At 35.0% G+C, this 15,632-nt stretch overlaps 1 protein-coding gene across 5 annotated transcripts in view; it reads right to left on the reverse strand.

Moving 5' to 3' along the window:
- The window catches only part of AKT3 (AKT serine/threonine kinase 3), a 146,366-nt gene that overhangs the window by 106,049 nt on the left and 24,685 nt on the right, over positions 1–15,632 (reverse strand). For 3 of the 5 annotated variants that reach the window (XM_021550421.2, XM_021550420.3, XM_021550422.3), the window contains exons 3-4: positions 13,941–14,134; positions 12,575–12,649 (exon numbers count right to left, since the gene is read on the reverse strand). The exons of 1 other annotated variant lie outside the window; for it this stretch is intronic. In XM_021550421.2, coding sequence (XP_021406096.1) covers positions 12,575–12,649; positions 13,941–14,073 — 208 coding nt within the window. In that variant the 5' untranslated portion in view covers positions 14,074–14,134. The remainder of the gene's footprint in view (positions 1–12,574; positions 12,650–13,940; positions 14,135–15,632) is intronic. One more of the 5 variants, XM_021550423.3, reaches the window with a different exon arrangement.

Raw genomic sequence — 15,632 nt, forward strand, 5'->3', positions numbered from 1 at the left:
ACTAAGTAAAGCTTCTGATTACTTTAATTACAAAATAGAACACTTGTTTACTCTCTGACAATCTTTATTTACAGCTTCCTAAGGAACAGCAGAACTGCCTCTCAAGAAACATAATACTGTTTGTTAGGGTTATGTAGACTGAATCAGAAAGTGTTCCAAAAATACCTGTCCTCCTTTTTATGAAATAATATAGTACAATAGCTGATTAAAGTAAATTCCAATATATTACGTATAGGGAGAGCAACATGCATTTTCTACCAATCTCTCAAAAATATTTTATGCTTCTACTTTGGGGACATACAACTAAACATTTTCTGGCAAGTTTCACATTTTATAAAGTAGATGTCAATGCACATAATTACAATTAATGCTACAAAAATCAAAAGGCTGTCACAGATGTACTGTCTTTCTCAGTAAATTTCACCAAGGTGCAGAACTGTCATGGCAATATTTTTTAGATTTCTTACAAACATGTAAAGAATCCTACTCCACGCACAACAGAAAATGAGTTTAAATTGTAGTAACAAAGAACCACTAATAGAAGTGAAAAAATGGAAAGTCTATATTTAACTTGGTGCTCAGTCATTAGAAAGGTGCCCCATAACGACCATATGTTACTCAAATATGTTATCACACCTACAATTTCATCATATGTCTCCCAAGAAATTAATTAGCTCTAACTTTTTCAACTTTGACAAAAATGTCTGCAGAAAGTCAGACTACTAGCTGTTGCAAATGCTTCAAAATTCAAAGCTTGCCTCAGCTTTTATTTAACCTTTTAATTACAATCATTGAATAACATTTGGAAGGCAGATGTTCCTTTTTTTGCATATGTGGTTATTAATAAAAAAGACCATTAATTTTAAATTAATATTACTTTTTCAAGTACAAAAATGCTACGGAGAGAATATTTATATAGCAAAGAATGGATACATCAGCAACACTAAAATACCAGTTACCTTAATTAGAAGGAATAACCTAAAGAGAATGAATTTCAACAAAAAAAAAAACATATGGTGTGATCCATTTACAATAAAGAATTGGAGCAGATCAGCAATCTCTGCTGATCTGAATATACTGAATCAACACAGAAGAGCTCAACTTTCAGCTGTCACCTCAGGTCAGAAAAAACAGAGAATTATGTTTAAGCTTGACATGGGCATGATGAGAATTGAGTCATTCCATATTTGCCTTATATTCCATAAAACATACAGGGAAAGTTGCAAGGATATGGCATCAATAGCAATGTTATATAACCTAAGCTAACAGTACCCACTAAAATGGCAGGTTCAGTGTATAAACAACAAGTCCAAGCCTACCAACAAACTAGAACAGTCTGGGTAGATGTCATTCACAAATCTGATTTATTTTGTTGTGATAGCTAGAAAAAATCTGCAAAATCTATTCCAACAACTTCTTGTTGGAAGAGTTGTTTTAATACAGGCACATCAACAGTCTCAATGTTTTTATCACAAAACACCAAAGTTTCAGTCTTGGTATCAACAAAAAATAATAAAACCCAAATTAATTTTACAATCTATACTTCTCAATTCTTAAAAATATTAGGCACAGCAGTATAGAGTTCCTTGAAAAAAATTTGTACTTCACTGTAAAATCAAACATCTGAAGAGAAAGAGGTTACATCACTGCTGAAGGCTTGTATTTAGAGCTCCTTGAGGAACAATACTATAAAGCCATTAATTTTGCACAGAATTAACAACTAAAGGTTCAATGAACAACCAACGCATTCAATGAAAAGGGTGAAACAATTACATCTCAACCAACTTTTTCTTAAGGTAGCATGATAATATAATGTGTCACCACAAACAGCAAAACAATTCAATAATTTATTATTTTCTCCTCAAGACTCAGAGGAATGTACCTATCACTGTCAAAACTGCCCTTCATAGGTAGTATAACTCATGTTTATACATACATGAAGACACATAAGGAAACACTAAAATGGAATACATTTTCCAACTATTCTGAAGATGCCCAAGTTATTCCTGTGACTGTCTGTTTTGCTAACCAATTCTAAAGGTTAAGCCAAAACTTAAGATAAGCTCACTCTTTAAATTACAGACAAGAATTTTTTTTTTATTAATTGAATTAACAAACCCTAACACTGTGTGTAATGATATTATAATTAATTTCAAATAATTGGAAGGCAGAAGGAAAGGGGAAAGGGAAAAGAAAGAAAAAAAATACTTGCTGTTTTTATAAAGAAAAAACTTGAGTGGGGAAAGGGGGGAAAGGATGCTGAACTTTACTTCTATCATCTGCTACTTTTCTCTATAAATGTTTATACTTTAAAGTACAATGTGTCACTATGCAGTATTTCTAGTTAAATCTGTTACTGTATAGTTTGGTATACAAAATATCATGGGCCAATCATAGTACAACATGATCATATCCAAACATAATTTCTATAGCATCATATATTCCGAGGCAATTATGAGAGTAGAAAATTTATTTTAAAGTAAATATTGAAAAGAGATTCAACACAAAAAGAAAAATTAATGTGTGAAAATTCATTAGAAAATTCATAGTACAGCTGTACTGTAAATATTTTTTAATCACACTTAAAAATTAAAAGAAAATACATACTGTCTAGACAAGCTTGCTAAAAGCAGGAAACCACTAATATCACTCACCCCTTAGCTCACTTAATCCCATATTATAATTCAAAGTAGTTTTTCTTTTTTTGAGGGGAACTGTCCTTAACACTGAAAGCCACGCTAACTGGACCATCTGCAGGCAGCACTACTAATTTCTAAGTGTTCATCCTACATGTTTCACGACATGCAGGATGCGAGCAAATGAAGCTTCCCATATAGAAGAAAAAAGTCTGGTATGAAAACCATGCACCTCTATGTGTTTCTACCTGAAATATAAAATGGAGTCCACAATATTTTTCCAATAACCAGCCTCCAAACACTTGAGCACAGGTATCAAGACAGAAAAACTGCTTCCTTGCCCTCAATTGGGCAGATGTTGATTCACATCTCTTTAGGAATGTTCTGAAGAAGATGACACTCAGATATAAATCATACCTACCTTCAAAAGAAATCCTCACAAAGGCATGTATTGTTTCCTGAAGACTGCTTTGAAGATAACACAGAAATAGTTGGGCTACATTAAAAAGTACTTATATCCTCTTAACAAGCTTGTTTTTTAACTGAAATGGTGTGTGCTAACATCTATATATTTTTAAAAAGCAAATTTTAATGTTGATCATCATCATCTAATTCCCTTTTTCTGAGCTCAGGCAAACAAGGAGATGCAATAAAAAGCCACAGAAAACCAACCGTGATTCCGACTGCTCTAAGTGTATGAATAAACAAACCAGTCAGTATGCAAGCCACATTTTAAATGGTACCACAAAATTTTATTTAGTATTTTTTAGCAATAATATTTTCAGTTCCAAGTAAGAGATCTTATGACAGCCATCAATAAACATTGTCCAGATTTTTAGTTGCAAAAAACCTATTTCATAATTTTAATTAACCACTTTTTTAATATATAAAGACCCTCCAAAGTTTTCACAATACCCTGATTTTCTTTGGAAAAGAGAATAGACAACCAAACAAAATCCAGAAAGTTCCTTCATTACCAATGCCCACATAGCCACTTTTCCAGCCTTTCCACGTACCAGGGTTGATGTATCCAAAAGGAAATTGTCAGTCCATCCTAAGATTTTCAAGAAACAATTTTCACCTCACACTTTTGAGATCAAAGATCAGTAGAAATTTTCTGTGTTTCTTTCAACTCATATCTACAAAATCCAAGAAAACCCAAAGGAAAATCCAAATAATACCATACTATCATCAGTATAGCCAAAGGATGCTTACAGAGGGAGGAAATAAACCCAGGAATGTTCACCCTGCTCATCAGTACTTAGCACCTTACACAGGGATCCTGTTGTTACCCCATGTAGCTACTCCCATTTTCCACAGGAAAGCCATCATTCTTCCACTGAACACAGCACGAACGGAAATCCAAACAAACAGGGAGCACTGAGAGGAAGGGATTCTGCTCTGCTTGCAGGCCAGGTGAATTATGTGCATTACCAAGATTTTTGCCAAAGACAATCCAGATTTTTCCCAGCACGGGGGGCAAAAAAAGACACACTTCACCAAAAAGTTTCTGAAAGTGCCCCAGTTAAACTCTCCAGATGTAATTTCTTTTGTAGCAATCAGACTTTATTTGTTAGTTCATATCCTAATCAAAACAAAACAGGCAAAAATAATTTGCTTACTGATGACACTTTTTTTTCTTAAAAATTGTCTGCCTTTTTCACTGCTCTTCCTCTCCCACTTTCGTGTCATTGAAATAGTGACTGACATCAGAAAGCAGCTGTGCTGCACACACCCCACCACCACACCACAACTGCACAAGAGCCTCCCAGCCGCCCTCTGAAAAGCTGAAACCTAATTAGGATGCTTAAGATAGCTTTATGGATATTGCAAATGATAAATAACTAACCCAAACATATAGGCTATCACAAATGCAATGGATAATTTTTTAATCTTTTTCATCTAAAAATATTCTGGTGTTCCTACATATTGCACAGAAAACAATCAATGCCACTTGAAAAAATGCTTGCTTTTCCATTTTGCACCTGCACTCTTCTGCTGTGAAAGTCTGCTTCACATCAAGATTTTTATCACCATTTCTCAAGGTGTGTTGAATTAGAGAAACAGTATTTTTGGAATACACACCACCAATATACTATAAGATTCCTTCACAGATCTAAGTAAGCAATAAATTGTCCTCTTCGCATTTTTAAGAATATTTTATGATTTTGTCTGTATTCTACAAGTTTGCAATTATGTGAACAGTAGACTAAAATTTCCATTAAAGGAATTATGCACATTTTAAAAATTACAAAACCTTGTAATTTTGTGAGTAAACTACATAAGCATAATTCCCTATTATTTGAGGGCAGGCACCTGGACAGTTAGAGATATTACAAGGTGTAAACATCACAGACTTCAAAAAACGTTAATACATTCAGCAGGGGAGCAGTGGGAGCCCTACCCTTAGGGATGTAAAATTCTGGTATTAATGTTTCAACATCCTGGTGACTAGAGAGAGAAGGGAAAAAAAAGAGAGAGAAAAAACAAAATGCATTACTAATGAAGATTTTACTCATTCAGGTACAATAACAGCAGAAGATTGATGAAAACAGTAGCTATGCCTGATCCACCACATTTATTTTAAAGTTCTCTGAGCAGCCACCAGCATAGGCCACAAGGGCTGAATTCAATCAAAACTCTGCTCAGATGTGTCAGAATCTGAGGTATTGATGATTCTGAGATTGTAAAAAGTCTCTTGCCAAAGAAGAAGTCATAATTCATCTGTGCCGTTTTCAAGGTTGTTTATTCTTGCTTATCTCTAACATGTTCTGCTGCCCTGCCGCAGGTCTGTCCTGCAGGGCAGCGTGTGGGGCTCTGCCCTCAGTGGGATGTTACAAACATTAAATACCAGAAACTACCTGCGCTATATTTACAATAATGTGCCAATATCTGTCACCTACGTTGAACAGTGTGTCCCCAGCCTAAACCAATAGAAAAATGCCAACACTACAGTGAAACATGGAGGGCACGAAGAAGGAGAAAAAGGACAAGACACACCCAATTTCCGCCATCTTTTCCCCTTTGGACCCCTAATCTAGAATCCTAAAATTTTACTTTTGTACCCATGCCACACTTAATTATTACTTAAATCAAACACTCAGAGCTTGTAATTCATCCTGTAAGATTGAAAACTCTTTTCCATGGACAGAAATCAGAGACAGTGTCTCTCGGGGCTCTGTACAGGGGGATTCCTGACCCCCTGCCAGGGTCCCAGACCTTCCAGGGCAGCCAGAGGGAAGCCCTGGACTGCCACAAGATGAAGGGAGCTACACGGTTCTTCTGTCCATAAGAGGCACCAGCCACAGGCAGGAGGCATCCATAACCAGAACCCAGAACCAGGTGGGAAACAGAGGGTGCTCTCATTTGCAAGGTCTCGGCCTTTGTTTCATTTTCTACTATTACTTTTCACCCTCAAATTCCAAGAGTATGTGTATTTAAAATGCAGTGCTGTATCATCTGGAAATCTATAATTTTAAGGCAAAATTACCACTGTAAGAAGTAAGGCTGTAATACACCAGAGAAATGCTCTGGCAGTGATTCAAATCCACCTTAACCAGGCTCAGCACAGACATCAGAGACCTGTGCAGGCAAACCCTTCCCATGGAACACATGCATTCAGTTACATTCTAGAGTAACATCACAGGGTGTGAGTCAGCTACTACAGGCTTTGGGACTTTTATCTATGCAGTCTTTCACTGTACATGTAAAATGTTAAGATACGCTCACAGTTTCACATATAACAATACTAAAAATTTCTAGGGGAACTTTCAGGTATTTAAACATATTTCCTGTCTGGTCTTAGAAATATCATTTTAATATCTGAAGCTCAATAATTAATTTTTCTTTATGTATTCACTAAGAAATATATTATAATTACAGATCTATTAAATGTTTAATAGTTATTATCAGTTTCACTTACACTCCCTTAATGAAATACAAGACACAACCATCACTTCTGATGTGACCTGAAATTATTTTTACTCGCAGGTCTTTACCCAGGTCCTTCCTCTCCACCCCAAATATTGACAACTAGAATACTAAGCATTTTACCTCCTATCTGTGTCTATCATCACATTCATCAGGTTTCAAGTCTTCCAAAACTAATGGCAATGAAGCAAAAAATATAGCAGCATCTGAAAATATTTCTCAATACAAGGATCATAGTCATAGTGCTGACATTTGTACCAAACGGCAAAGAACCTTTCAGAGATGATAAAAAAAGTGAATATTTGAAAATATAATTAATTTCTAATTTGTACTTTTGAAAGTGTACTAATTCACATACATATCCTCATATACCATTAAGTAAATATTACTTTATAGAAGGGAATAAAAAATTCAGGTCTTCTTGTATATGTCTTCTGAATAAATTATGTCTATCAAAACGAGTTCTAAAAGCAGAAAAGGCAAAATTTGCTACCACAAAGTTAATTAGGTCAGGATTCAGAATTTCTCCAGTATCACCATTTTAAACTACTTCAGTGGTGGTGTATATATCAGTGTGCTTATGTTCTGTAGAAAAAAATTTACAATGTTAAACTGCAAAAAGACTGTTCATGTAAGGTGTTTTCTTCCAGGAAAGTAATTTACACAGCATGCAGCCAAAGCACACATTAAAGAGAAGCAGCATCTAGATTGCTGAAAACAATGCCAACTGGGCCACTGGACACTTATATACAATAAAAACAATTTCATTTTGAAATAAGTTTATGAAAACTTTAAAATAAATTATCAGCAAAGTTTGCAGTCCTGCTTCTCCTATTCCTGTGTTTCATGATTCTTAGATGAGTGACTTCAAAATTGAGAAATAGGTCTCCAAGCTGATTCACACTCCCAAAACACTTGACTCATCTGGAAAAGCATTAGCTGATTATGGAGTCCTTATTGTGTCTGGCATTATAAACAGAGCATCCAGCTACATCCATAGGTAAGAATAAAACAGACAGAAACTTTTTTAGGCTACTTGCAGCAACTGAAAACAAATTTCTAAGCATTTAGGGGCTGTAAGAACAAAGAATGGAAAAGGAAATTACTACTTTACACAGAACAAATGAAATAAAATCTCTGCTGGCTAGCTTTCTCAAATTAAAAAAAAAAAAAAGGAAATTTAAAAAATAAAAAAGGGAGAAATAATGATCAGCTGTTGAAAAAATAGCTTTAATGAGCACTTGTAGGACCCCATTAAAACACCCAATTTGCTTAATAAGTAGGGAATGTGAGTCTAAAACTACAAAAGGAGTGTGAAATCCCATGCTACAATAAAAACTGTATCACTAGAAGATAGAGTACAATGAATTTAAGTAGAAATCTACATGGACGTGTAAAGTAACTTCCTAGAAAAACCATACCACTAAGTCTCATATCTTCACTTTAACATTACATGGCACTTGCTGTCTCCAAAATAATCCAAGCCCTCAAAAGTACATGCTTACCAATGTATCCTGTCTGAAGTCCCAGATGATGGAGATCAGGCAAGGCTGGGGGCTGGGACTGGGAGAAGCAAGAAGGGAAATCAGAACAAACATCTATCAGAAACAGAGTTTACTGTTGGCTACACATTCCTAGGCACCCACATATTGGGCATCTGGGATCAGCAAGTCAAACTTGACTGATCTAGCTTGCTAGCTTGGGGGCTGGAATCCCAAACATTTCTGTAGATACCCAAAGTCTGAAGCTGTGAACTTAATGTCAAAAATTACTGCTCTATGGAGAAAACCTTTTTTTATTAAAAAAAAAAAAAAAAAAAAAAAAAAAAAAAAAAAAAACCTCCGCAACTCTGCACTTAGGTCTCAACTACTGTGCAAAATTCCCGCTAATGTAAGTATCTTGTCAAAGCAAGATTTCCCATTGCAGGAAATCCCCACCTTTTAATAGGGCAGAACCTGGAGGAATCCTCCTCTATCAGGGGATTTGTTCTGGGTTGTAAGAAGATTATCTCCTCTTCAGTCGCCTCAGGTGCTGCAGTCTGTCTGGCTGCTAAATGGAGCAAGGTGAACTCCTGTGCTACAGAAGCCAGCCATGTGTGGCTGCTCTCCCAGGAATTACCTTGCCCAAGCTCTAAGATCTGAGGTATCTGGCAGATATGTCAGCCAGAAGACTGCCTGCAAGTTTCCCTATATAAAACAAGGTGCATGTCCTGAATGGCCACAACACATGCAAGAAACGTTGCACACAGCACCGCTTAGGAATACAGACAGTCTATTTGCTAGGGGCAAGGCAAAGGGAAGGGGGCAAGCACTTCAGAAGTTTATTTCCTATACAATCACACTTACAACCTGCTGGAAAACAAAAGGAATGGCCAAGGAGACCATAGCAGCAGAAAAGTTCTGCTGGATCAACTATACGCCCAAGCCTATTACAGAAGAGTGTCCCTTCTTCAAAACAAATGTGTAAATGTGGGGAGGGAACGGGGAAGCAGAATGAGAAAAAAAAAATACAAAAAAACCCCTAAAAAAATAAAAAAGCCCACACATATTCTCACACAAAGTAAAAACAAACATGGAATATATATTATATGTATTTTCTCTTTAAAATTAGCACTAACACAAACCTGAAAGCAAACTTCTCAAACAGAAGCAAATGCACTGAAATATCCATCCCACCTAAGCACAGACTCACTTTTAAAGAGAATTTGTAATCCTCACACAATGAACAGTAGGGGTCACAAGTAAAGACCACCTAATCTTTTATCAAAGCAAGATTTCTGCGGTGATCAATGCTCAAAGATTTTGTAGATCATTGCCCAGGGTACCTTCACCACCTGTGACAGTTCAGAATATCACTATATTTCTTTTCCTCCAGTGGAAATAGTAAGCTTCATATAAGCAAACACAAAATTATTTTATTTTCTCAGGGAATAAAACATCACAAAAATACATTATTTTGATTTTAAAAGGTCCTCTGTCTCTTCAGAGAAGACTAGCAATTACTAAAACACCCAAAATAGAAATAAATATTAAAATATTAAAAAACTCACAGTCATATACTATTTTCAGCTTTCTTTATAATACATACTAAAGCAAACAAACTAAAAATCCTCAGCACAAAAAAGTCATGGACAATTTTAAATGTAATAGGATGTGTTAATAAAAGATAAGATTATAATAACACAATGGCAGTTCATGGAAATCAACAGATTAAAAGAAGTATATGAATATTATTCACCCAGCTTCCCAGAACAATCAAAATATCCTCAATCACTCTGATGTCACCACCGATTAAAAGCCTTAGATTTTTTTTTTCTAACATATTAAATTATGGAAAGAAGAATAATTCTCCACTTCTCACTCTCTGAATTCTATTTTTATTAAATTGTTTTTAGCTGATCAGTGAGCTGACAGTCACAGGCACTCTGAAGAGATCATTTATTTGGGTATAATAAAAAAAGCTATTTGCCAACAAAAAATAACCCCCCCCCCAGAATAGATCAGTACATCTTAATAAAACACCTTTGGCATAAGCAAATCAAATACAGAATAATAAAAAGCAAGATAAACATTCTAAGGGTAAAAAATTTTATAATCCAGTTACAAATCATTCACGTATGGAGATGCCAAGACAGAAGAGTTCTTTACAATAGTCCAGATTTAAGAATTTGATTGCCTTAGAAAAATCTATGAAAAACAAGTAATGCAATGATGCTACAAAAAAGACACATAACAGAAGAGATAAATATCATTATGCTATGTATTAACAAAGATTTTGTACGCAAATCAAGGAAAAAAGAACTAAAATAAGAATTCATTGTTTTTATCCAGCAAAGATAAAAGCTCTGAAATAGCAGCATTTACAAATTTTAAGGACTAACAAATTAAAATATTAAAAATTACTAAATTGGTAAAGGTCCTGAGAGAACCAGACTGTATAGGGTTTTTTTGTTGTTTTATTTTTTTTTTTAAGAAAATACTAACTTTGAAGTACACTATAAATAACAAGGCTTATCCTAGAACAGAGAACATGGTACAGAGTAAGAGGAAGGCGGAATATAATCTTAAAATATGCAAGTCTCATAAGGAGGACAGTGATTAATTGTGCTTCACATCTACAGATGGCAGTACAAAAAATGATCAGCAGGGAAATTTAGGCTACATGTTGGTAGAAAGTTGGTCCAAATAAAGTTTGTTAAGTTGCAGAAGTACTTTGTATCTAATAGTCACTGGAGCTTTCAAGAACACCCAAGATAATCACCATGCATGGACTTACTCTGGTTTTGAGTCCTCATCAAAATGGGGGACACACAATTTTAACACTCAAAATTTCTTCTTGGCAGCCTTGCTGGAAACACAGACCAGTATTTTTGCACTTATCTAGTTATTTTAGTAGGTAGTTTGCAACATAAGGACAACTGTACTAGTTCTCCCAAATTAGTGAGGTTTATGAGATAGTGATACATTTCTCCATTATCTTATAGAGAGTATCTACACTACAGATCTCCATTTGTTCAATAAAAAGTTTTTATACACAGGAAGCACTCTTTCATCATCATAGGTACAACATTTATAAGTCACTTTATCAGATATTATAAACATAAATTAATGATTACCTAGGTTTTAAGAAACATGTGTCTGGAGGGGAAAGTTTATTTTGCTTTAAACAGTTTCTGGGAGGAGCATGAGTGATCTACACCCAGCAGTACATCCAGAGGGAAAATGGAGGGAAATGCCAGTCCTCCGCAGGCAATTCCCAAAACAACATCTCAAACTAGATATGAAAGGAATAAAGTTCAATCAGGGACAAGGACAAAACAACACAGGCATGCTGACCCTACACAGCAGAAAGACAAAGACTGAAACATTCCAGTTTTATTACAGAACTAATTTAGCAAAAAATCTGGCATAAACTCAGCAGAGCTGTACTGTGGGAACCCACATACTCTCATCTGTGCAAACCAAAGTTCAATACCAGAGAACCACTCACTCAAAGCTATTAACCTGGCAAACCCTCTTAGTCATAACTATCACCCTGTATGTCTAGATTGATTTTGACTATGCATCAAAATGAGGGGATGAGGTCTTCATACAGTCTTTCATTAAAAAATCCATCGAAGACTCTTCTCATCCTACTGGAGATCTACATGGAGGTGTTGCCTATCTTTTTTAAGAGATCAAGATTATGTTAAATTAGATTTTGTAGTGTCTTTTATTAAAACACTACAATGAAAATGCACAGAAATATACACAATTTCAACAAACAACCACTTCCTCAATAACTGGAATTCAGATTAGAATTTAAACAATGTTTACTTTTTGTTCCTACTTTTTTTAGTGCAATCCACCTTAATACTTAAAAACTCTCTTTCTTAAAGATGTATTTTTAATCTTCTGCTCCTGAAAAATATGTCAATATTTTTAATGATCATGCTATAATTGTTCTCTTCAAACAAACCTTGAACAAACAATACAAGGCAATTCCTGCCAACTCTCTGACCACAGGTCAAAGAATATAGTAATCCTGTATTTTTAGCTCTTGAAGATTTTTTATTGTTATGTACTCCTGAGAAAAAAATCTTTAGCAGTGATTACAGAACAACTGCAGTTCAAACCTCTAGGCAACACATAACTTGAAATACACAATGTCTTTTCACTTCTTTTATTGCCAGAGACATTATTTTCAAGTTTGCCTTCAATACTACCAGAAGTACATTATTACAATCTGGATCACAGAAATTTCAGTTGCCATGCACACAAAAGAGCAAATGATCATAGAAACAAAAGGAGGAGAGACATTCTGGAATGTGCTGGATTCATTTTTTTTATCTAATATAAATGAAATCTCCTCTGAATTTGACAGTACGGACAACCTCTGACAAAATTTATTGGTTTTATCTACAATCCTAACTGGACCTAATTCCACAATAAATCAGATGCAGAATCAGTGAAAGTAGAAAATCGTGACTGTGCAGACTCTGCAGGACAGACTAAAGATAGATACCTTACCTCCAGTGCATGAGAGGAAGGCATCTGAACTGAGCTCCATCAACAGCAAATGTGTACACAGGATAAAAATACTATCTGTAAATATTTAAGAAGAAAAATAAAATCAAATTTTGTTTCCTCAACATTGAGCCTGTAAGTACAGCTGAACTGCATTTGAAAGCTTTTCTCTCCTTTATGAGGTATTAATAAATAATCACCATAACACTCTAAATGGAAGAAGCAGAAAAGCTCCAGCTATCAATAAACTTCGGAAATGTTTGAAGAGTTATTCATTTTGACTAAACTTGTTATCCTGCTAAGTGGAAGTAACAGTCTTAGTTCACTGCTTAGAATTATAAGATGAATCTAGAAGGCAAGTGAGCTGTTTGAACTTCTCACACAATACATTCATTCCCATGTGCTAGGCTGGAATCAATGAGATGATTCAGTGAGGGGGAGGGGGGTAACGAACAACCCAAATTAAAAAAAAAAAAAACAAAAAAACAAGAAACAAACAAAAAAGAACACTCCCCAGGAAACCAAGGAAACAAACAAAAAACCAAAAATCGTAACAACCCCACACCCACACACACCCACACCTCTGTTTGGGAGATTTTCTCCCCCCCTGAATATCATAAGAGGAAAATAAAACACAAATCAATTCTATCTACCAAGTCTAAGATATTACTGAATGCTTACTTCAGACAAACTTCGTTGAGATCATTATATTTAATAAAATGTTTTGCATAACACATGAGCAAGAGACAGATTGAGATAGAAGATTTGAAAGCTTCCATTTCAACTAAAAGTCTTTCATAAAATTTAAATTCTGCTGTTTCCAATACAAACCTTGTAACATTAGGCTCATAGTAGGGCAAGTTAAAAAATACTATATTGCAAAGAGATTCTGGTTTAGAAATTCTAGAACTCCTATGAAGTGAAAAAAGTAGAAAAATATAAGTGCAAGTGCTCTCAGAGAAAAGGTAAGCCATGTACTGTCGTCAACTGTAGGTTACTTGGATAAAATAAGCCTGGATTTTATTTAAATAATCCTGAATGCTCTATTATGCATTAAGCTAATCAGTGGGAATGCATCTGAAGATTTACTTAACTACACAATCTTCTTTTTCTTTTCAGGGCTGAAACTATATAAAAATTCTAAAATAAACTAAAATACATTATAATTAAATACTCTACTTAGTAATCTGTACTTTTTACTTCTGACTTTCTACTTTTAACCACTCCTTGCTATCTGCAATATTAAAAAAAAAAAACCAAAACTCTTCAGTTTCTAATACTGAAAAAAAAAAAGCCACAAAGAGCCAAAAAGCCCTGTGCAGTTTTCATCTGCTCACACATCCAGTGTGATGTCCCACAACCTTTTTACCTTTGGTGTTGTTCAATGGAGAGACTCTTTCAGCTGGTGCTTTTTGTGTGTTCCTCCAGCTGCCCAGTGGCATGTTTTCCATGACAGATGCTCTGGCTTCATTCTTAACATATGTTCCAGATGATAATTCCATCTTCTTTTCTGGATAACTTTAGAGCCAAGGGGTTTTTGAGCTGTCTAATGAATCTTGGCATCTGTTATAAATTCATTCCATTTAATACATAGTATTTTTCTAAGGCATTTGCTTTCAAAGGCATTTAGATGTCTGTACCTTTGTTGGATTTCCAGCTTTCAAATCCATATGTTGTGATGGAAAGCAATATCTCAGTTGAAGTTTCACACCCTGGTCTTTAAAACATGGATTTTTATGACCGTATCTTATTTGGTTGGTAAATGAAACTGTTGCCTTGCCAGTTTGTAATACTAGCTCCTTACTGAAATCCCCAGATGACAGGCACCTTACTACCAAGATATATATAAATTTATTCCTTTCTTGTATTCTTTTACTTTCCGGTGCAGACTTTCATCTGGGAGTTTTAAGGGGAAAATGTTATTTGTCTATATTTTTTCCTTATAATTATATAATAGCATTATAAACAAAGCACTCAAAAAAATAAAAAATAAAAAATAAAGGGTTTAACTTCATCTACTAAACAATGAAAGTCAAGGATGCTTTGCAGCATTACAGGAGTTACTGCATTTACCATAGAATTCTTGTTTGTTTCGGACACTTCATGCCTTAAGTAATTAAAAATTACTAGTCCCTGCAATGCAAACTTTCAGTATTTTTTTTCTGAAACCCTATCTCCACGTTAAAATTTTCTCCATTTTATAAATCCTTGATGTTGTGTCCAGTAACAGAGGTACCTCATTTCCATACCAAATTAACTCACTGTCCCAGCCTATCTAACCCATCTTTTAAATTTCTCTATTCTTTGTATCCTTCCCATTTTACCAATCTCAACAGGCTCATCAGCTGTGTAGAGCCACACAAATATTGTAGCATTTACCAGTAACTCTTTCAAACAAGACCAGAGAGCAGCTGTGGCCAAGGGCAATGTGTAACAAAATTAATGACATATTTTTATACCAGAAATATCCAGTAAGAGTTACAGTATAAACCAAAAGAAAAAAATATCTTGAAAACATTACCGATTTTTCAATTTCTACAATTTCAAACTAGGAACAGAATCTCTAACTACAGTAGAAGCTGAGACCATCAATGCATATTTTTCTTTCAGAAAAAAGAGTGCTGCTCAGTGCAGCATGAGCATGAAAGGCTATTTCCTTGGAAATTCTCCTTAAAACAGATTCTGAGAAAGTTCTCCTGATCTTTAGTGCTCTTGGTACCTGCTTGATACCCCAGGCTCCCCAGCAGCTCACACCATTCTACAGTTTAAAAGAAATATCAATACAGTTAAGATTTACAAAAAGACACCTCTTTTCTCACAGTGAGGACTTAAGTAAACTTCACATGCTTTACTGAGTTCTACCTTCCTGATTCTAAATCTCCAAAAGGTTTTATGCACTCTGAAACCTTTTGTGCTTCAGATGGCACATTTTCAAACACCATTCTCTTCCTATTGGGTGTGCTTTGAACAACAATACTGTGTTCCTCAGACATTGGTTAAATCATGATGCATGGAATTTCTCAGTAGAGAGTAATTGCTAATATTTATCTATTCTGAGGAA

The sequence above is a fragment of the Lonchura striata genome, chromosome 3, assembly GCF_046129695.1.
Source record: "Lonchura striata isolate bLonStr1 chromosome 3, bLonStr1.mat, whole genome shotgun sequence".
Classification (NCBI taxonomy): domain Eukaryota; kingdom Metazoa; phylum Chordata; class Aves; order Passeriformes; family Estrildidae; genus Lonchura; species Lonchura striata.